Source organism: Chrysochloris asiatica, unplaced genomic scaffold (genome assembly GCF_000296735.1).
Source record: "Chrysochloris asiatica unplaced genomic scaffold, ChrAsi1.0 scaffold00242, whole genome shotgun sequence".
NCBI classification, from domain to species: Eukaryota; Metazoa; Chordata; class Mammalia; order Afrosoricida; family Chrysochloridae; genus Chrysochloris; species Chrysochloris asiatica.
Window position 1 is genome coordinate 3,371,677 of NW_006408760.1, and position 22,648 is coordinate 3,394,324.

The 22,648-nt window shown below is 41.0% G+C and overlaps 1 protein-coding gene across 1 annotated transcript in view; it reads right to left on the minus strand.

The window, feature by feature from the left end:
- Window positions 1-8,836: 8,836 nt before the first annotated feature.
- The window catches only part of FAF2 (Fas associated factor family member 2), an 86,018-nt gene continuing 72,206 nt past the window's right edge, over window positions 8,837-22,648 (minus strand). The window contains exons 7-11 of the mRNA XM_006873471.1: window positions 22,508-22,599; window positions 20,931-21,108; window positions 19,083-19,254; window positions 18,139-18,282; window positions 8,837-9,721 (exon numbers count right to left, since the gene is read on the minus strand). Coding sequence (XP_006873533.1) covers window positions 9,539-9,721; window positions 18,139-18,282; window positions 19,083-19,254; window positions 20,931-21,108; window positions 22,508-22,599 — 769 coding nt within the window. The 3' untranslated portion in view covers window positions 8,837-9,538. The remainder of the gene's footprint in view (window positions 9,722-18,138; window positions 18,283-19,082; window positions 19,255-20,930; window positions 21,109-22,507; window positions 22,600-22,648) is intronic.

The window sequence follows — 22,648 nt, forward strand, 5'->3', positions numbered from 1 at the left end:
CCCTGAGACTAACATACAAAACAATATCACGTAGATTCAACCCCAATATATTGTTGTCGTTGTTAAGTGCCATTGAGTTAGTTCTGACTCATAGTGACCATGTATAGGGTTTCAGAGGAACAGCTGGTGGGTTTGAACTGCCAGCCTTGTGGTAGCAGTCCAGTTATCCTACAGTGCCACATCAGGACCCCAACCCAGATACACAGATATGCAAAGAGGGAATAATGTAATTATAGAACTTCCAGATGAAGACAAAGTCAAATCGATTTCAAAAATAAAAATAAACCTAACTATAATCCTAAAAACTAGATGAAGCCTTACTCCCTACCCCTAGCTCAACCCGTACCCTTAACACTAACCTTAGTCCTCACCATAACCCGGACAATAAACCAAGTCCTAGGCCTAGCCTAGGCCATGTCAGAGTCCCAACCCTAACTCTCACTCCTACACCTACCCACCCCACTCAACAACAACAACAAAATTTTTTCTACAAACTTTTTTAAGTTCCCTAGTACATATACAGGAGCCCTGGTGGCACAGTGTGTTAGGCATTGGATTGACCACAGGGTTAACAGTTCAAATCTACCAGTCACTCCATGGAAGAAAGGTGAGGTTTTCTACTCCCATAGATTTATAGTCTCGGAAACCTATACAGGGTCACTATGAGTCAGCTCTGACTTGATGGCACTTGATAACAAGAACAAGGGCTCCAGTTCATGCATGCACGGACTTTGTTTGAAATAAAACACGTTTAATCATGTCTCTGTGGTCTCTGGAATGGCTGCAGATAAGTATCTTAAAAAAACCCCATAAAAGTCCAATCAAAGCCATGGCTTCTGAGGGAACCTGCTGGGGCCAGTTAAATTTTAATTCAAGGTAGAGAGGTCAGCTCAGAAGGTTATGATGACTATTTTTTGGGATTTCAAAGAGACAATCCTGATAGATTTTCTTGAAGGGAACAAGAGAATCATGGGGGCTTATGAAGAAGTTTTTAAAAAATAAAAACTGCACTGGTGAGGAAAAGGCCAGGAAAATTGTGCCAAGGAATTTCCCCCCATAATTACCATGCACCTGCTCAATCTTTGAAGGCAGCAAGGGTTATCTTATGAGACTTTTATGTCAGACTTTTTTCGGTCCCCAAACTCAAGGGATATTTCAAAGGAACAGGATTTGAGGCCTTGAAGGATGACAAAACTGCCATTTTGACCTGTAAATCAAAAAGCACAGAATTACTTGGGGGAAAGGCTAGTGATGGAAGTACCATCTTCAGAAGTGTATAGACCTAGAGGGAAGACAGAAATGGCCAAACAATGCGTTAATATTACATGTAAGTAAAATTTTGCTGAAGATAATTTAAAAATGGTTGCAGCAGTACATCAACAGGGAGCTGCCAGAAATTCAAGAGCAAAGACATCAGTTTGAGGACTAAAGTGCACCTCACCCAAGTCATGGTATTTTCAATGATCTCATATGCATGTAAAAGTTGGACAACGAATAAGGAAGAATTGTAGATGCATCGATGCATTTGAATTATGAATGTGAAGAATTGATGCATTTGAATTATAGTGTTGGAGAAGAATATTGACTATGGATTGTCAGAAGAAAAACAAGAAGAGGGTCAGCAAAAAAGAGGAAGACCCCAACTAGATGGATTGACACAGTGGCAGTAATAATGGACTCAAACCTAACAATTTTGAAGATGGCACAGGAGCAGACCGTATTTTGTTCTGTCGTGCATAGGGTTGCTTTGAGTTGGAAGTGACTGAAGCAAGGTCAGTAGTTTGAATCTACCAGTGGTTCCGTGGGAGAAAGATGAGGCTTTCTGCCCTTGTAAATATTTATAGCCTCAGAAACCCTATTCAGGGTCGCTATGAGTCAGAAACAACATGGTGGCACACAACCACACGTATGTGTGTGTATGTTGTTGTTAAGTGCCGTCGAGTCAGTTTTGACTCATAGTGACCCTGTATAGTGTTTCCAAGGAGCTGCTAGTGAGTTTGACCACCGACCTTGTGGTTCAAACGGACCTTGCAGTAGAGTGCTTATCCTACCTACAGCATCACACCAGGACTCCATATATGTGTTTCCATTATATTTTGACTGTTTCACTTTTAAGTTTGTTTTCTTGAGAAAACAAGTGTAGATGTGCACATTTAGCTACAGGGCTCTTTATCAACCTGTTATTTATTTTTTAAAAAATTAATTTATATGATATATTCCTGAATGTTTTGTGTACATTCCCCCCTAAAAACAACAACAACCCCAAAACAAAACAAAACACCCCAGAGGGAATAGAAGCAAATACTGTTGAATAATGATGCATGGAGACTGTAATCGTTGCAATGAAATGATGGTGTAAAACCGATGTTTTCCCATGTAAACTATCACTCAATTCACAATAAAAACTTAAAAAAAAAAAAAAAAACTAATGTAAATGTCACAAGAGTTTGACAATTCATAGTATAGTCTATTCAGTGATGTGAAATCATTAAAAAGAATGTAGAAGAATGTATGAGACTGAATAACCCAGCACTCCCAATCTTATCCTATTTCTGTTAAAAAAAAAAAAAAGTTTTATATGTAAGGAGCGGTCCAGAAAGATATACACCAAAATACTAACAATAGATATTTCTGGGCAATGTGGTGTTACAGATTTTTTTTTTTTAATCTTTTTCTTCTTCCTAAATTCTCTGCACTTCTTAACATTTCATATCATGAATAGGAATTGTATTCATTAGGAAAAAATTTTCTCAAACAACACACACATGGTGACTCGGTTCATATGAAGTTTAAGAGCAGGAAGATTGTCTTAGATGGTGACCTCTGAGGGGATACTGACTGTAAAGAAATACAAGGGTACTTTCTGGGGAGACAAACAGGTTCTGATGTTGACTGTGTAAACCCACTGCCAGTGAAGCAATTCTGACTCATAACAACCTTAGAGGTTAGAGGAAAACTGCCCCCTGTGGTTCCCGAGGCTGTAAATCTTTATAGGTGCAAACTGCCTCATCTTTCTCCCACTCAGTGGTTGGCTGGTTCGTACCACCCCACCAACATTTTGGTTGACTGAACCCAAGCACACAATCTATTTACATGGTGCATTTGTTGTTGTTAAGTGCTGTTGAGTCAGTTCTGACTCACAGCGACCCTGTATAGGATTTCAAAAGAGTGGCTGGTGGGTTTGAATCATCAACCTTGTGGGTAGCAGTCCAATGCTTATCCTACATCACCACAACAGGATTCCTCCATGGTGCATACATAGGAAAAAATTAATCAAGATGTGCAAGCAAAATGTCTTTTTACAACTTCCTATATGTAAGTTCTCTTGACTAAAAGAAAATATATCCCAAGACAATGCAAGAGTGACATCACAGAACAATTTTGAGGTGAAAAAGGATGACAAAATTCTGCGACAAGATGAGCTTCCCTGTTGTTGGTGTTAAGTGCCTTTGAATCGGTTCTGACTCACAGAGACCCTGTATAGGGTTTCCAAGGAGAGGCTAGTGGGTTTGAACTGCCAACCTCGCAGTCCAGTGCTTATCATACAGTTTCCCTAGGAGGTAGGTTTTTGCACTGAGACTTGAGTGAGGAGGATGTGGGTGGATTGGTATTTGAGAAAGGGGGAAACCTTGGACCAGTCCCTGTGGGGCAGAAAGGCATAAGGAGTTTCCTAATTGAGGATGAAAGGAGTGGGCACCAATAGCCAGGACACATAAGTTTACTGTGAGGTGCACTGATTCTGCAGCTTATGAAGCAACAGAGATCAAACGGTTATGTTTAGTTGGGGAATTGTGGCAGTCAATACTTAAGCAGGGAGGGGAACTTCAGGTAGGGCCTGAGGAATGGAGAAAGACTTTTGAGTTGTTTAGGGGCAGTGGGAGTTGGAGAAAGGCTCTGGTGAGAGAGGGAATGCTTCTATCTGAGGTCTGGAGGGTGAAGCAGTTCCAAGTGAAGGCGCTGCTAAGGGGCAGTGGGAAGGACGCTAACATTTGCTGAGCATCCACCTAGCACTGCCGGGCACTTCACAGCCCCCAGCTCACCGAATGCACACCGCATCCTTGCAAGGATGTACTCCGGTGCTGTCTAGAGATGAGAAAGGAGGCTCAGAGGAGTTAATTTGCCCTAGAACATAGTCAGCAAGAAGCTGAGCAGTCTTAAATCAGATTTGACTCCAAAGTATCTTTCCACTACACTTGTCTGCTTTACTATCAACTCAGGAACCCAAAAACCAACCAAACCAGTTGTGGTCCGGTTAAGATTCTGACTTATGGTGACCCCATGTGTTGTAGAGTACAACTGCACGTCATAGTGTTTTTGTAACCTTCCAGTAGATTGTCAAGCCTTTCTTCTGAGGTGCAGCTTGTATGCTGTTGTTGGTTCTGACTCATAGCAATTCTGTATGAGGTTTCCGAGAGCAGCTGGTGGTTTTCAACTGCTGACCTTGCAGTTAGCAGTCCAGTGCTTATCCTACAGCACCACACCAAGGCCTGAGATGTTTCTAGGTGGGTTCAAAACACTACCCTTTTGGTTAGTAGGCTAGCACTTGGCAATCTGTGCCACCCAGAGGCCATCGTTTTTTGGGATTCCACATCCACATATGTGGGAGACATCTAAGTTACTGGTGATGAAAAGGCTAATGTCTGGGGAGGTGCCCTGTTGTTGTTGTTGTTAAGTGCCGTCGAGTCGGTTCCGACCCATAGCGACACTGTACAGGGTTTCCGAGGGTGTAAATCTTTACGGGAGTAGAAAGCCTCATCTTTCTCCCGCGGAGCAGCTGGTAGTTTCGAACCGCTGACCTTAAGGTTCGCAGCCCGATTCGTACCTAGGTGCCCTAGGGAATGGAAAGTGCAGTCCAAGCAGATAGCCATGCTTCAAGAGCAAGACAAGACAGGGAATGCAAGTGACAGAAAGTAACTATAGCTGCTGTATCCTGGTGCCATGACTTGTGGGAAAGTGAATGCTGTTTAAGGGGTTTTTGAAGTAATTGGTTTCAACTTGAGGGGAGAAAATTTGGGAAGTTGCAGCGCTCAAGTTCAAAGGGTGTTCGCTTCCTCCACACACATCTAGGGAGTTAGGAAAGGTGAGCGGTAGACAGGGCTGTGGGAAGTGGGTGAGGCTGAGTTCACAGGTATGAGGAAGGGACTCAGCTCCAGTAGGGTTCAAGTACATTATGAGTTCCAACTGTAAGGCCAGAGTTGGGAGTCAAAACAAAAAGGCACCATCAGGCAAGTATTGCCTAAATGCACCCTCATCCCTTTCCTTCTCCCTCCCCTGACCCACATGTAGGGTAAATCTTAAGCAATCAGGTGGACTAGAAACCATGCTTTGAAAACAGTAACAGAAGCTAGTATTTACCACTGTGTACCAGACACTCTGTAACAGTAATTGGTTTCATCTTCGGCACCAACTTGACGGCACGTAATAATGGAGAATGACAGAGATTCTAGCTTTAATGGTGGTGGTGGTGGTATGCCTTGGAGTTGATTGCGACTCATATCGACCCTGCATAGGGTTTCCGATGCTGTAAATCCTTACAGGAACAGAAAGCCTCATCTTTCTCCCATGGAAGAGCTGGTAGTTTTGAACTGCTGAACTTGAGGTTAGCAACCCAACTCATAATCACTGTTACCAGAGTTTCTTCTAGATTTAATAGCACCCTGTTATAAGGCAAAAAACTTGCAGACCCAAAATATCAAGGGGATCCTGTTGAGTTCTGGCTGCCACAGGCTTCGTAGTACTAGATTTCACATGCACACAGAGAAGGCCTTACAAATCTTCCTTGTTAGATAACAGCAGGCTCTGAAGGTAAGGACAGACAGTGGGGACGAGAAAGGCAGGCAGAGAACTTTCAGAAATGAAAACATGAGCAAACACCCTATGGGAGGAATGTCAACAGTCCAGATCTGTTAGATCTGAGACTCTCCTCTAGTCATTCCTTTATAAAGACAGAGGCCTTTCCTAGCAGAAGTGACAAATCCTGTAAGAAGTTGAGTTACTCTGGCAAGAAAATATTCTTTCAAAATACACTCCCATGGGGCTGGGAGTGCAAATATGTGATGACACCTATCTTGTTTCAGGTGCTTCATACACAAAACCAATTCTGAGGCAGACCGTTATCACCTTCATGTAGTAGGGGAAAGACTAAAGCTCAGGGGAAGCTAAAAACCTTCTATTCAGACTCACCAGCTCTATTACACAGCACTGCCTGAGTTGTCATTTTCCCCAGGAACACACTTTAGTTCCTTTGCTCTTCTTGATGTGAAGTCCCCGGGTGATATATAAGATTAACATACTCAGCTAAATGAAAGGTTGGAGATTCAAGTTCCCCCAGGGGTGCCTTAGAAGGCCTAGTGATCTACTTTTTAAAAAGCAGCCACTGAAAACGTATAGAGCTCTGACACACAGAGGGTTGCTGAGTTGGTATTGATTGGATGGCAGGAAACCAGCTAACTGGTCTCTTGATTCTCCTTGGTTTCTGGGCTATGCAATGCTTTCTCTTTCCCATTGTTTTCCACCTCTTTCTTTAAACATAAGAAAACTATCTACCCCATCTTTCCTAGACAGAAAAGATCCACAGCTTGATATATGTATTTTTTGTTATAAAACATTTAATGTTAACCTACAATACAATGTAAACTTTTATGAAAAAAATTTTAAGTACACTAGATTTCTTCCGTAAATGATCACAGAACTATTCAGGTGCAGTACAAGTTGGGTCACTGCATCCCTCGTGGATTTCCTGTTGCTGCATTCCTCCTCAATCCTAAAAACACCAGTTGTAAAGTGGAGCTCCTTGTTCAAGCACCAGGTAATTCTCACTTGATTTTGCATTCTGGAGGCGGAGATCGTCACTCCTTCCCAACATCAATTTCTGAACCGCTTTCCTTGGCCTTGGCACCATTAGCAATTTTATAATGACTGCTCAAGTTAGAAATCCCAGGTTCTTTTTAGTTTCTTTAAATCTCTTACCCAAATGTCATAGTAGAGGAAAGCAAGGAGAAATTTAAAAATTGACACAGGATATTGTAGAAAAAGACCAGAAGTGCCCCATTGAGGCTGCAAACATTCAACTGACTCCAACTGGGTATCTTGGCTTGGTCATTTCCCATGGTTGTACAGTGTAATCTACAGTTGGTCTGGGGAGTGCAGAACAAAACTGGAAACAACAGCTGAAATATCCCAGAAATGATTTGGGAACACAAGTGATGGCTCACGGATCCCTAGCCCCTCAGGTCCCCTTGCACTCCCAGAGGTCCCTGGGAGTCACATGCAGATCATACTGGCATTATGCAACAATGAAGCCCATCTCTCCCTAGGCAGCAGCACAAGTGGGCTCCAAGCCAAGCAGGAATGTTTCTAAACGGGCTGGGAAGGAGCCAGAGTTTCAGGTGAAGTCTCTTGAGACGGAAAGTGAATGGGTAGGCCATCCCAAGGACTGTACTGACATAAGCAGAGATTTTCCTTAATATTCTGACATCTGACCTCCTTCACTCAACAACTGTTATCAAAAGGCAAGAGGCATAAAGTGCACATTGTAAAATAAGATGCAGATCGATTACGGAAACAAAAAATACGACTTCCCCAAAGAGGTGTGGGCAAGATGCTGCTGGAGAGCACCAAAGCTTTAGAGAGAATAAGAAGGAAGGTCCTTTCCCTCCTGTGTGCTGCCAGGGAAACAGCCAGAACTCCCGGCAGGGAGGCTGACTGTGAGCTGAGTGGAAAAATTCCTCTTTGCATGGTTGTCAGCGGGAAGCAGACTTCACAGAGGGCTGAGTGGAGAAGAGTTTATCCTGTTAGTCACTCCAGATACATCTGACAATAGTCAGAGAGCAACTTCCTGCTCATCTAGCCTAAGGATGGCAGGAAGCAGAGAGTCAGAACAGGCATCCAAGAGCAGAACCCACTTCCTAGAGATGGTGAGCTGGACACCTGTGCCAAGGCCACTGGGGAATTCTCTGGCTCTCCAGGTGACATCCTAAAACCCCTCTCCCTGGCCAGTGGTCTTTCCCCTACAACTGAGGGCTGCAGAGAACATGAGCCATAGGATTGCTACTTTCCAGTGTGCTTAGAGTGACAGAAACCTCAGGAGTCTACAGTGTTACAACAGGTCTGCACCAGTCTAACTAGAGATCACTTTGGAATACTTGTCAGCTCACACTGGCATCTGCTAATACATGGCCAGACCCATGTACCCATGACCATAAACTCAACCACATACGAGACATCCAGCGTTTCAAAAACCCTATTACTTCAATACAGCAACAGAGGAGGATAAAAACTGCCTCCAGCAGGTGGCTCTATCAGAAACTGAAACGTGCCTTTCAACAGTTTACACAGCTGGGAGCCCTACCGTGGCTCCCTTCAAGGCCTTGGTTCTTTCTATACTTAAGGGAAAAAGAAAACAGAAAAACACACACACACACACACACACACACAGAGGCAGGGCACTCTCCCGTGGCTCTGCTGGCTCCACCACAGGTCCTGCTGGTCCTCTGGAAGGGCACCCAGCTTGGCAATTCAGGAGAGTTGAGGGCTGGGAGGAGCAGCATACACATGTCAAAAGAGGAATGGAGACTTGCTATCCGTCAGTTCGGACCCTGTAGTACCACCTTGTACAGATGTCAAGGAAAAGCTGCCGCCAGGTGACTAGGTGAGTAGACAAGGAACTCACAGCGCACAGGTGGGTCTGTCTGTACAGATGTTGCTTTTGTTGGGCTATGGGACCACATTTCCTGCAACTGCTCCAAGTTGGGTGCATAGGTGGCAAACAAGGACAGCAAGATTTGGACCAAAAAGAACTGTCTCTCTGGGAACTTGAGAGGGACAATGGCAGAAATAAGCCCAAACCAGCCCAGGCACCTTTATTACACTCTTGGGGGCCAACGAGCTGGGGCTTGAACTTGTGGGTTTAAGAATTGATTCTTTATCAAATAAAGTTAAGAAAGAAAGAAAGGGAAAAAAAACACAACAAAACACCTGTCAGCCTCTTTCCTTTGGTCATTATAAAGCAACCAATAAGAATTAAAAATTATTAAATCAATTGTGGGAAGTTCAGGGAACACTTTGTTTTGTCCCTTCTCTTCCTTTCTTCTCCAGAGGCCGAAGAAGCAGGTCCTCAGGAGATCTGCAGTAGCTGGTTCATGAAGGTTTTTCATTTTCAGTTTCCATAAATGCAAGAATGAATGAAAATTGGTGGGACTGGCCCCTTCCCCAGTCCTGACAGTGTATGAGTGGCAGGTGAAGAGTCTCCTTTTGGTAGCAGACGCGTGGTGCAGAGCAGGAGGGAAGGGAGCTTGCCGAGCGGGTCCGTTTGTTGCTAACCTCTCTCGCACACACACAGGCTGTGACTCTTGCAGGCAGCATGGTTTCTGATCCTTCCTTAGGATGCAGCAGTTTTTTTAAAAAAAATATTGTATTATAATAATAATAATAATAATATGAATTTCTCTCTCTTTTTTTTTGTTGTTGTCTTTTTGTTTGCTTTGTTTTTTCCATTTCTTTTAGGGGCTGGGGTGGGAGGAGAAAGGAAGAAAAAGTGTCATTCATCTGTTAGGTCCTGAACAAAGAGAACTTCTGTGTGGCTGAGTCCGGCCTCCTGCAGTGAAGGAGGGTTGGGCCACTCCTCTGAGGGGACACAGGGCAGCACTCGTCTGGGAAAGTTGGCTTCAATCTGAAACTTTTCAGGGCTTTCTTTCAAGGAGAATAAGAAATCGTGGATTACCTGCAGAGGTCATGGAGAAAAAGGGCAATGAGAAAAAGACACTGAGAAGTCAAAACGCCTCCAAGCTTTCCTCAGGGATGATTCTGGGATCTGAAGTAATCACATTATACTGGAATTCTACTTCTGGGTATTTCCACTTCACAAGGCAAATAATCGGGACAGCCATTTTAAGACAGATGTATTACACAGACATAGTGCTAGTTCTAACCTCAACTGGTTCAACTGTTCCTTCAACAACTTTTGATTATCATGCTAAAAACATTGCTTACTTAGAAATAATCATCGCCCTAGAATTTCTGAGGATGCATTTTTCCACAAACATTTTAAAGCCCTCTGGTATGTCTCAAAAACAAGGTCAACCCTCAAAATCAGGAAATGAACACAGACCCAATATTACCATCATATAATAAGATGCCACTCATGTTTTACCAGCTATCTTTCATCACACAAGAATCCGCTTTAGAATCAAATGTTGCATTTTTGTTGCCAACTCTCTTTAGTCCCATCTTAGACTGTAACAAATCCCCAATCTTTTGTTGACTTTCATGACCTTGACATTTTTATTTTGTAGAATGTCCTTCAATTTGTATATTCCAGTTAGGCATCTTTGGCAGGCATATTGTAGAAATTATTCATGTTCTGCCCACCATTCAAGTGAAATGAGCACACTGTCAATTTGTCCAATTACCTGTGATGTTTATTTTGATCACCTGAGTTTCTACCAGGCTTTTGAACTCTAAGTTATTCTTTTTTGCCTTTTGTAATTATTTTTTTATGGGAAATACTTTAAAACTATGAAGACATTTTGTTACTCAAACTTTCAATCCATTCATTTATTTATATCAATATGGATTCACAGTTCCCTATTTTATATGAGGGCTATGTTAGTTAAAATCATTAAAAATTTATTTGAACATTGCAGCTGTTCCAGATGGAGTCAGAATGAGCCTAATCAAGATGGTGCCTGTGTCTTTTTTGACATATCCCCATAATTGTGTGAGTATTTTCTTAAGTTTCCCTACCCAAGCACTGAATCCCACCTCTCAGCTGTCAGTTTGTTTTACTGTGGTGGCTTGAGTGTTGCTGTGATTCTGGAAGTTATGCTATGGGTTTTTGAATACCAGCAGGGCCACCCATGGTGGACAGGTTTCAGATGAAGACAGACTAGGAAGGAGCGGTGAACTACTTCTCAATATTTACTTACTGAAAACCTTATGAAGACATAGTGCTGGAATATGAGCCTCTCTGGTTGGAAGGCACGCAAAATGCGACTGAGGAAGAGCTGCCTCCTCAAAGGAGAACTGATTGTGATGATCAAATGGAGTAAAGCCCTTGGGACCTTCATTTGCTGATGGGGCACAACTCAAAATGAAGAGTAACAGCTGTAATCTGTTTGAGTTATAAATGAATTTGGAGTATGAATAATTGGAACATGGAATGTATTAAGTATGAACCTAGGAAAATTGGAAATTGTCAAAAATGAAATGGAACATATAAACAAATATCCAAGGAATTAGTGAACTGAAATGGATTAGTATTGGCCACTTTGAATCTGACAATCACATGGTTTACTATGCCGGGAATGACAACTGAAGAGGAATGGTGTCGCATTCCTCATCAAAAAGAACATATCAAGATCAATCATGAAATACAGTACTGTTTGTAATAGGCTCATATCCATACGCTTATAGGGAAGACCAGTTAATACCACTTTTACCCAAATGTACGCACTAACCATTAAAACCAGTGATGATGAAATTGAAGAATTCTACCAACTTCTTCAGTCTGAAATTGATCAAGCATGCAATCAAGATGTATTGGTCATTACTGGTGATTGGAAAGCAAAGGTTGTAAACAAAGAGGAAGAATCAGTAGTTGGAAAATATGGCCTTGGTGACAGAAATGATGCTGGAGAACGCATGATAGAATTCTGCAAAATCAATGATTTGTTCACATTTCAAATACCTTCTTTAGACAGCATAAGAGACCTCACCAGATGGAATACACAGAAATAAAATTGACTGTATCTGTGAAAAGAGATGGTGGAAAACCTCCATATCATCAACCAAAACAAGGCCAGGGGCAGACTGTGGAGCAGACGATCAACTGCTCATTTGCATATTCAGACTGAAGCAGAAGAAAATGAAAACAAGTACACAAGAGCCAAAATATGAACCTGAATATATCCCACCTGAATTTAGACATCATCTGAAGAAGACATTTGATGTTTTAGACACTTAAGACTGAATACCAGAACAGTTGTAGGATGACATCAAGGACATCATACAAGAAGAAAGCAAAAGGTCATTAAAAAGACAAGAAACAAGGAAAAGACCAAATGGATGTCAGAAGACACTCTGAACCTTGCTCTCCAGTGTAGAGATGCTAAAGCAAACAGGAGAAATGAGGAAGTACAAGAGCTGAACAGAAATTTCAAAGGTCAGCTCAAGAAGACAAATTCAAATATTATAACAAAATGTGCAAAGACCTAGAGTTGGAAAACCAAAAGGGAAGAACACACTCAGGATTTCTCAAGCTGAGGGAACAGAAGAAAAAATTCAAGCCTTGACCTATGGTATTGAAGGATTCTCTGATGATGCAGAAAGCATCAAAGGAAGATGTAAGGAATACACAGAATTCTGTACCAAAAAGAAATAGTCGATGTTCAACCACTTCAAGAGGTAGCACATGATCAAGAGCCAATGATAGTGAAGAAAGAAATCCAAGGTGCACTGAGGACATTGGCAAAGAACAAGGCACTGGGAAATGATGGAATACAAACTGATATTGTTCAGCAACTGATGCGGCACTGGAGGCACTCACTCACCTATGCCAAGAAATTTGTAAGACAACTATTTGGTCAACTGACTGGAAAAGATGTGTATTTGTGCCCATTCCAAAGAGAGGTGACCCAACAAAATGCGGAAAGCATCGGACAATATCATTGATATCCCATGTGTGTAAAGTTTTAGTAAAGGTAATACAAAAACGGCTGCAAGCATACATTGACAGAGAACTTCCAAGAGGTTCAAGCTGGATTCAGAAGAGGATATGGAATAAGGGATATCACTGCTGATGTCCGATGGATCTTGACTGAAAGTAGAGAATACCAGAAAGATGTTTACCTGTGTTTTACTGACTACACAAAGACTTTGTGTGGATCATGACAAGCTATGGACAACACTGCGAAGTATGAGTATTCCAGAACACTTAATTGTGCTCATGAGGAATCTGTACATGGACCAAGAGGCAGTTGTTCGAACAGAACCTGGGAACACTGAATGGTTTAAAATTCAGAAAGGTGTGCGACAGGGTTGTATTCTTTTACCATACTTATTCAACCTGTATGCTGAGCAAATAATTCGAGAAGCTGGGTTCTATGAAGAAAACATGGCATCAGCATTGGCGGAAGACTCACTAACAACCTGTGATATACAGATAATATAATCTTACTTGCTGAAAGTGAAGAGAATTTAAAATACTTACTGATGAAGATCAAAGACCACAGCCTTTGATATGGATTGTATCTCAGTGTAAAGAAAACAAAAATCCTCACTACTGGACCAACGAACCACATCCATGTAAATAGAGAAAAGACTGAAAGTTGTTGAAGACTTCATTTTGCTCAGATCAACCATCAACACTCGCAGAAGCAGCAGTCAAGAAATCAAACGACTTACTGCATTAAGTAAATCTGCTGCACAAGACCTTTTTAAAGTGTTCGTGAAGAGCAAAGATGTCAGTTTGAAAACAAAGGTGCACTTGACCCAAGTCATGGTATTTTCAATATCCTCATATTGAAAATAGAGGGAATAGGGAACAGTGAATAGGGAAGACCATAGAAGAATGATGCATTTGAGTTGGAGGAAAATATAAAAAATATCATGGACTGCCAAAAGAGTAAACAAATCTGTGTTGGAAGAAGTACAACCAGAATGATCCTTGGAAGCCAGAAAGGCCAAACTTCGTCTCTCATACTTCAGACATATTATCAGGAGGGACCAGCCACTGGAGAAGGATATCATGTTTTATAAAGTAGATGGTCGGAAAAGAAGAGGAAGACCCCCAACAAGATGGATTGGCAGAATGATAGCAGTGATAGGCTCAGGCATAGAAACAATTGTGAGGATAGCCTAGGACTGGGCAGTGTTTCGTTCTGTTGTGCACAGGGTTGCTACGAGTCGGTGCTGACTCAATGGCACCTAACAACAATCAACAACAAGCCCTGAATTAACTACCTCTCTAAGGTGCCCCCTGGACCTTCTTAGTTGGGAATAGCATCTAGAAGTCAAGATCTAGGTGCTGGGTATGCTCACTGTTACTGAGGTGTTGTGGGTTCCAGGCACTCTGTGAATAAAGGTAGGGAATATGTGTATTTACGTGTGTGCATGCACATAACACACATCTAAATTTCAATACACATCTATGTTGAAAACCACAGTTTATTCCCCTCCCCACATGTACCCCACCCTGCTCTGGGAGACATGGTGGCAACTCTAGGACATGCACTGGACTGCTAACCAGTCAGTAGCTCAAATCCTCCAAGCTCTCGCTGAGAAAGGTGAGGCTTTGTGCTCCTGTAAACATTTGCAGCCTTGTCAACCCTTTATAGGGTTGCTATGGGTTGGAATTGACTCAGTGGCAGTTGGTTTTGTTTTGTTCACCCTGCTCTGACTTGGACATCAAGTAATATTGGGTCATTTGGATTATGACTTCTGTACACATGTTGGAACCCTCCTTAACGTGATCGAGATTTGACACCCTTCACCTAGACTGCCACTCGATGGAATATCCTTCTCACCAGGCTCTGGTTCCCACAAGGCATAGAGATTTCACTGTTTAGATTTAAAATGGGAACGAGACACCTATGGCTAAGCCAGCCCAGGTCTCCCTGCCTCTGACTTGTGCCACATGTGAAGAGCAGAGCACTGGATATGTCGTATGGCCTCTCTATCAAGCATTCTGTGTCTAAAAAGTCCAAGGGATTTGTTGTAAAGGGAACGGCTCATCACTTTGTAATCAAGGCGCTATGGGTTAATGTGCTTGATTGCAAGGTTGGTTGTTCAAGCTTAGCAGCCGCTCCTCAAAAACCCTATAGAGGGTCACTATGAGTCGGAACTGACTCGATGGCACTAAACAACACCACAAGTTTTATGGGAAGCTACTTGTATTTTCTTTTTGGCTCATCTTTCAGAATGATGGATTCTCCAGCTCTGTGTGAAGCCTCAAACTTGCCTCTTTAGAGATCTTAAGGGGCTACAATTCCAGAATTTAGGGAGTAAATCCATGATTTTATAAACTTCTCATAATTCAGTCTTCCATCAGCCTCAGTTCCTGACTCTGCAGTGTCTACAATGTTCTGTTTCCTTTTCTTGAGATGCTTTATTTTGATTTGTACAAAATATTCTTGGTACAAACCCAAAATGTATTTTATATAAGGATGAAATAATACTTTGTTTCCTTTTCAATCAGTCACTGCTACAGAATATCCAACATTCAAAGCTGGCATGTTATTGTTTGCCTCTGACAACAGGCTGCTATCTTCAGCTAGCAGATTAAGTCATCTTGAGATGTTCCTTTTGGTTTATAATAGATAGAAAAGTGAGTATTATTTGGGTCTTCTCTCATATGCATTCATTCAAAAGAAAGCCAGCTGACACATTTCTGCCCATTCATAAAACCTGGAGGTTTTCCTACAGTTTATCCTTTGTTAGAGCTGATTTGGTTGGTTGGTTATGTGCCGTGGAGTCAGTTCCAACTCATAGTGACCCTGTACAGGGTTTCCAAAGCTGTAAATCTTTATGGGAGCAGAAAATCTCATCTTTCTCCACTGGAACAGTAGGTAGTTTCAAACTGCTGACTTTGAAGTTAGCAGCATTACTCTTAATGCTACCAGAGCTCCTTAAGAGCTGCCTTGCATCTACAAATGCAATGCTTCATTGTACATTCACCCTTTAAGCTAAATTACAGAGGGGATAGTGCACAGAAGATAATGACATGAAATCTACAAGAATACTATAAGAACTGTACATAGTTTGGTTACGCTGGGATCTCTGTGAGTACTAAAGGGCAGCTCTGCCACCACACTTTTTCCCAATCTCTGAGCCTAGTATTATTTACAACCAAACATTTCTCAGTATCAGGTTGTTTTTTTTTCAGTAGTTTTTTTTTGTGTGTGAGGAAGCTACTTAAAAGCCTTAAAGGACTCAACAGTTAATAAATGGCTTCTTTTTAACCACAAAACCACTCTCTTTCACAATTCTACTAGATTTCTCCTCAAAAATTCTCAAGACTAAATACTGGTTAGCTTTTCATGTACATTTTTTCCTAGGAATGCTTTGGAGGTAGAAGTTCCTTAAAGCTCAGGTGCATGTGGCTATCCCTCTAAAACAGTGATAGTGAGATAATTAAAGAAATATGGCTGTGAGCTAGGCTCTACATGCAAACTAGTGGTTAGAAAACACACCTCGTTTCCTAACTGGTCTATGAAAGCGGACAACCTACTACACGACAAGTGCTGTGTAAGACACAATCTAGTTATCCAAATTAAAAGAGAGGGAGAGAGAAGTCCTTAGCTTGAGATATGAGTAGCTCTCTATTATAAAAAATGCACAAATGAGCAATAAACAAATGAAGTGAGAGAGCGATTTCATCACTAGGATATCAAAGAAGTTTTTACTCTGTCCTAGTTTTGAGTCTCACATTCCCGCCTGGCCAGAACATGTATTACTCATTCGTGTAACTCCTAAGGTGCTACAATGTGCCTCACAGCCACTGATCTTCAGTTTAAAGTTACTGAGGACAGATTATCTGTCCATTTTACAAATGGGAAAGGTTTTTAACTTGTCTAATGTCTCCAGTGGGGGTCCTGGGGTGGCGCAGTAGGATAAGCACTGAAGCGCAAATCGTGAGCTTGGCAGTTCACACAGACAAACCACTCTGTGGGACAGAGATAAAGCTTTCAGCTCCTGCAAAGATTTCCAGACTTGGCAATTTTATACAGGGTCACTCGGAGTCGGGATCGACTCAATGGCAGTGGGTTTAGATCTTTTTGGTTAATGTCTCCAGTTAAGTAAGAAGACTCAAAAGAATGAAACTTTCTTTTCATGTCTGAAAAGAAAGTCATCACACATGACAACAGTGCTTCCTCATTTCTATTATGTGATTTACTCTTGAGTATCTGAAGTCCTGGTGTGGCATGGTGGGCTAATGTGTCAGACTGCAAAGTCATTTGAACTGCAAGGTTGGTGGTTCAACTTCACCAGCCGCTCCTTGGAAACCCTATACAGGGTCGCTATGGGTAGGAACTGACTCGACTCGACGGCACTTAACAATAACAATCTTGAGTCACCAGGGAAATGGCAGGATCTACTGTAGCATAGTGGCTACCAATTGGGCTGTTAACCTCAAGTCTAGCAGTTCAAACTACCAGCTGTTCTGTGGGAGAAAGAGGAGGTTTTCTGCTCCCATGAAGATTTATAGCCTCAGAAACCCAGTACAGGGTCCGTATGAGTTGGAACCGACGCCATGGCACAGCACCACCACCACCGCTATAGTTGTGAATTTGGGAAGGCAGCATACCAATTCGCAATATGGTATGAGGACACTAAGGTTTTAACGAATTCTACAAACTCATTAAGAAAACACATCGAATAGGCTTGAAAGAATTAAAGTTTGATGCCCATTCTGTAAGACTCTTAAGAATCTGCTTTTAACTACTTCCCATTCCTTTCAAGAGGAAGTGGAAGACTATGGAAAAACAAATACTGTTTACCTGTGGATTCCAAGGACTCCCTGGGTGGCGCCAACAGTTAAGCGCTAAAGAACTAAATGAAAAGTTGGTGGCTCGAATCCATACCGAGGGGCTTGGAAGAAAGGCCTGGTGAACACACCCGGTTGCCACAAGCCAGAATTGACACAATGACAACTAGTATTTTTCTCTTAAAATGGATACCAAGTATGTAAAATAGCTTCAAAAAGTGATCATGGATAGAGAGGGACAGTGACAACTGCATGCTAACTGCATGGGCTCTTATATTCCGGCGTGTTTTTCAGGTGCTTCTAGGTCACTGGAAGCAGTTTGCTCTACAGAGCAAGGGGTTCTGAAGCCAGTGCAAGAAAAGCAGCATGGAGGAGCCTCTCATCCTCAAACACACAAGTCTTTTGTGCAGAGTTCAAACATTATGATGGATGACAGAAAACCTTAAAAATAGCTTTGAGGTGGCAGCTGGAATGGAAGGCCCCTTCACTACATTCCTGTTGATGTCCACTGATGCCATACCCATCTGTCTGTTTTTGTTCCTCCCTTTTCATCAGAGCACCAGGAATACCCACAATACTCCTGACAGTCTATACAAGTCTCCAAAATCCACAGCCCAGACTCTACACACAGTTCACACAATTTAGGTGGTCCTTACTGTTAGAGACTGTGAAAAGTGGAATCGTCTCTCTACTCGAGAATCATTGGGCAATTTGAAAATGATCTTGACACTTTCAGGGTCATCAGGGGAAGGTTCAGGGGGTAGGCACTCCAACTTCTTTTCTTTTTCCTCCTGTAAATTCTGTAGAGATACAAAGCAAAGATGAGACTATGGCTCTAGCAGGGAAATAGGAAACAAGAAATACAAAGACCAAATAGGTTTGTCATGCAGTCAGAATAAAAAGCAATGGCTAATCACCATATAACAAAAACAAAAACCTCTTGGCAAGAGTCAGAAACAACCTGGCTCAAAAGTATTACTACATTACATGTATTATTTATTGACTACGTTTAGGTATTTAACTATTTGAGAAAAAAGGTAATGGTTAAAATATACAATCGTCAAGTAGTCAATAGATAAAAAAAAGTAAGAATGAAATGCCAAAATCGCCAATACTAGTACTAAGAATGAATATTTTTAAGCTATTGTGAATTAACAGCATTTTGACCTGCTAATGTTTTATTTATTTAGCGTAGTGGTTATGAATCGGGCTGCGAGCTGCAAGGTCAGCAGTTCGAAACTACCAGCTGTTCTGCGGGAGAAAGATGAGGCGTTCTGCTCCCGTAAAGATTTCCAGCCTCGGAAACCCTGTGTAGGGTTGCTATGAGTCGGAACCGACTCAACAGCACATAACAACAACAATGTTTTATTATACTTAATTTTCACAGAACAGAGCCATTCTACCCGATCTTTCCTCAATTTTATTTTTTTTCTAAATAATTTGGTCTTTTTGTAAATAATTAAAATATAAGATATTTTAAATGGCCCATATTCCTGTCAGTTTATCTAGTATTTGTTTTTCTTTCACACTTATGAAAAGACTGAGGTGGCAAAATACCCACATGCTGGGGATCCCCAGGTGTCAAGACAAGGTCCATTACCTGTCGCCGTCTCTCCTCGGCCAACTTTTGCTGCTGCACCTCCTCTTCCTTCCGCCGTCTGCGTTCACGCTCCTCACGTTTCTTTCTTTCTTTCTCTTGGTCAGCCCTCAGAGAGGCCAGGTATGCCTCATCTTGCTGCTGCCTCAGCACCTGGGTCTGGTTTCTTTCTTCCCTGTGGACAGATTAAAACCATAGAAGGAAAACAGTCATTTTACAAAGTCCACCCTTTTTTATACTGAAATTGGGGTGCAGGGGAGGAGGGAGGCGTTATTTAAAAAATAATAATCCTGGAAGATGACTATTTTTACCCTACCAAAAGATTTTAAAAGCCAAATATGGCAGATTGATATCCCCCCACAAATTAAAACAAAAATCTCACAGCATTATTGTTAGCAAAAGATCAGTAAGATACTTTTCTGGTAAATATCCTTTTGATGATTGCATCTGGCACTATTGTCTTCATAAAATTTAAAAACCACACACAAATGCACATTATAAGATCTAAAATACGTGCCCACATATATTATTCAGTGTTGCACTAATCAAAGCTAAAACTTTTTAAACATTTTTGTGAATTTACTGTTATCGCCCTTTATTGCTAAAAGACAAACGTCTTTTAGCAGGAACAACTACTCTAGTCACTCAGACTGCTTCAATAGATAAATATTTCTTAGTATTTAGAATTTTGTAGTTTTTCTTTGTAAAGTTTACATGCAGTAAAAAGCACAGGTCTTAAATGTATAAATCAATGAATTTTTTAAAGTTTCTTCAGTAAACACTGCTCACCATAACTACTACTCCTCCAATCAAGACATACAACAGTCCCACCACCCCACAAAGTTTCCTTTCCTGCACATTTTTACACGGCCAAAATCATATTATTCTTAGTTTGTATCCTGTATTTTTGTAACATACAACAAGCATTTTCCCATGTCATTAAAAACTTACCACAAAATTTATGTTTGGATAACTTTCTTAAGGATATTTTAGTAGTCATTATATCTCAAAAGTCTTATTATACATATTTGTATTGTCTGACCCAGAAACTGCACTTTCAGGAATTTAAATTTTAGTCTAAGGAAATCATCACAAATTGTTAAAAAAAAGAAAAAAGATTTCCAGTGATTTTTTTTTTTTATAGCAGTAAAAAACTGAAATCAATTTAAAAGGTTCAACAGGAGAGGCAGGCTGGCTAAATTAACATATTTTAGATAACAGAATGCTATATGACAAAAACAACAAGGCAATATAATATTTAATAAGGAGGGAAAATGTTTTATTATTATTATTATTGCATGAAGTTAGGTGTCATCAAGTCAGTTCTGACTTCATCGAAACCCTGGACAGAGTTTCTGAGGAATGGCTGGTGGGTTTGAACTGCCGACCTCATGGTTAGCAGTCTAGTGTTTATCCCAAGAACACACCAAGATCCCTTGTTGCATGAAACGACTTATAGAAAGCATTATCCCAATTTTGCCAAAAAAGTATACATGTGCATGCATCTATGAAATATTAAATAAATTAAAAAAAAAAGACAATGAAAAAAGTTGTTAGGATCATGGATGAATTTTATTTTTTCTTTTTCTAAAATTCATGTACAGTATTACTGGAGGGAATTACTATCACTCTACATTTTTTTATCTTTAAGTTCTTTTGTACTCTATTTTGAATCATACCCCTAAAAAAAAATTAACTGATGTGAAATTATTTACATCAGTATTTTAATACTAAATGGACAAGCCTTTTTTAAGCTGCCTATGACAGAAAAAGACGTCAGTATCTGTAGAGCTAAGTCAGCCACCAAATCTACAGCTGGTCTCTCAGTTCAAATACGGAACTAACGTGTACCTTTCTAGGCGTTCTGACACCAGGTAAGTCTGGTTTGCGTCCATGATAAATGTCAGTTGGTTAATGAGGTCATCAGGTTGAATGAGGCCTTCTAAGCGTCCCACCACAGTCATTCTCCGATCCTTTAGCATAATCATGGCCAGGAATGGATATGTGTTCTCTCGCAAAGCCTGGGATACTGACAGAAAGAAGAGCCAACAGGATCAAGGGCAGGACTTGGGGATAAAACAGATGAACGCTTAACCTCTCCACAGCGAGTAAGAGAGAACTGCTTTAATCCCAGTGGGGAAAGAAGGAGGGGGTCATTTATTCCCCGCCTTTCTCTTTTCCTCCTAATTTTGTAATCATTTTTGTGTCTCTATCCCCAGGGGACTGAATGGAATTAGGATGGGCTTTCCTGATGGGGTGCAATGATGATGCTGGGGAAAGCTGCAAAATTCTAAGATAATGTCTACTTGATAGTAGGAAAACGATCTATTAAGAATCTGACTATTGCTTAGCATACTGTTCCCTTAAGGGGGCAAGTCTCAGCCAGATGCCGTTGGTGCGCAGCTCCACCCTCCTTTCCTTTTCTTCCCCTTGCCTAATCCTTTCCTTTACCTTTTTCTCATGTCTTTCCTCACTTCCCAAAATTCTTAGCTACTCTGCTCCAATGGAATTTAGAAAGTTGGTCTATAAATAACCAACATTTTATCATAGAATAGTTTTTTACCTGTTTTTCTTACGATTATAAAGGAGATTTTTTTTTTTAAAGCTTCTATGAAAAATACCCCTGATCTTCTCTCTGCCCCACCCAAAGTTTTATTAGAATGACAAAATATGTGCTGCAGGATCTGATTAATCAGATGTTTATTTAAAATATATATATATATAACAAAGATTCACATTACAGGATGTAGGGAAAACGTGCTTATCATGGACTCCTACTGGGACCTAGCTGAGTGCCTGGCATGCTAGGATACACTCAAAGCCTGATAAACAGTAGCTGCAAAGTGACTACACTTGTCTTTACTGGATGCACCTTTATATATCAATTTCTAAAAATATCAAATAAGAGTTAATGTCAGCTAAGATCTGAACTTTTTCAAATCCGTATCAGCACTCAAGGCACTCCAACAAATAACTCATTGTGCAAGAATCTGTCAGAATTGCTGATGGAGAGAATAAACTCTCCAATAAAAAGCCCATTAAGATAGAAGACAATCTGCAGGCCAGGACTGAGTGTTTTAAAAATACAATAAACTCTGGCAACGGTTAACTGTAAAGAATGGGCTCTAGGCATAAAGCTGAAAAAAACAAAGAATGGGTTTTGGACTCAGACACACCTGTGCTCATTTCAAAACTTTCTGTGGTCTTGGGCAAATGACTTACATGATCTGAGCCTGCTTCCTAATCCATCAAGTGGAGCTAATACAATCCCTATCTCTCAAGACTGTTGAAGATTAAATAAGATAATGTATAAATAACAACTAGCATTTTATCTACCACTAAAAAGAATTGCAATGTATAGCATATCTTTCCAGACCATTGCAAAGATACCCAACAATCTCAATAGGACAAAAAGAAACCCAACTTACCCCTGTAGCCCTCAGGTTTATTTGTGGAGCATGCCCAGAAGAGCATCCTGGTGTTAATAAGTGCAATAACTTCAGGTGCACAGAGTGTGTTGCTGTGGAGAGGGATGAAAAGGACATTAAGAGTGATTTGTTAGTTACAAA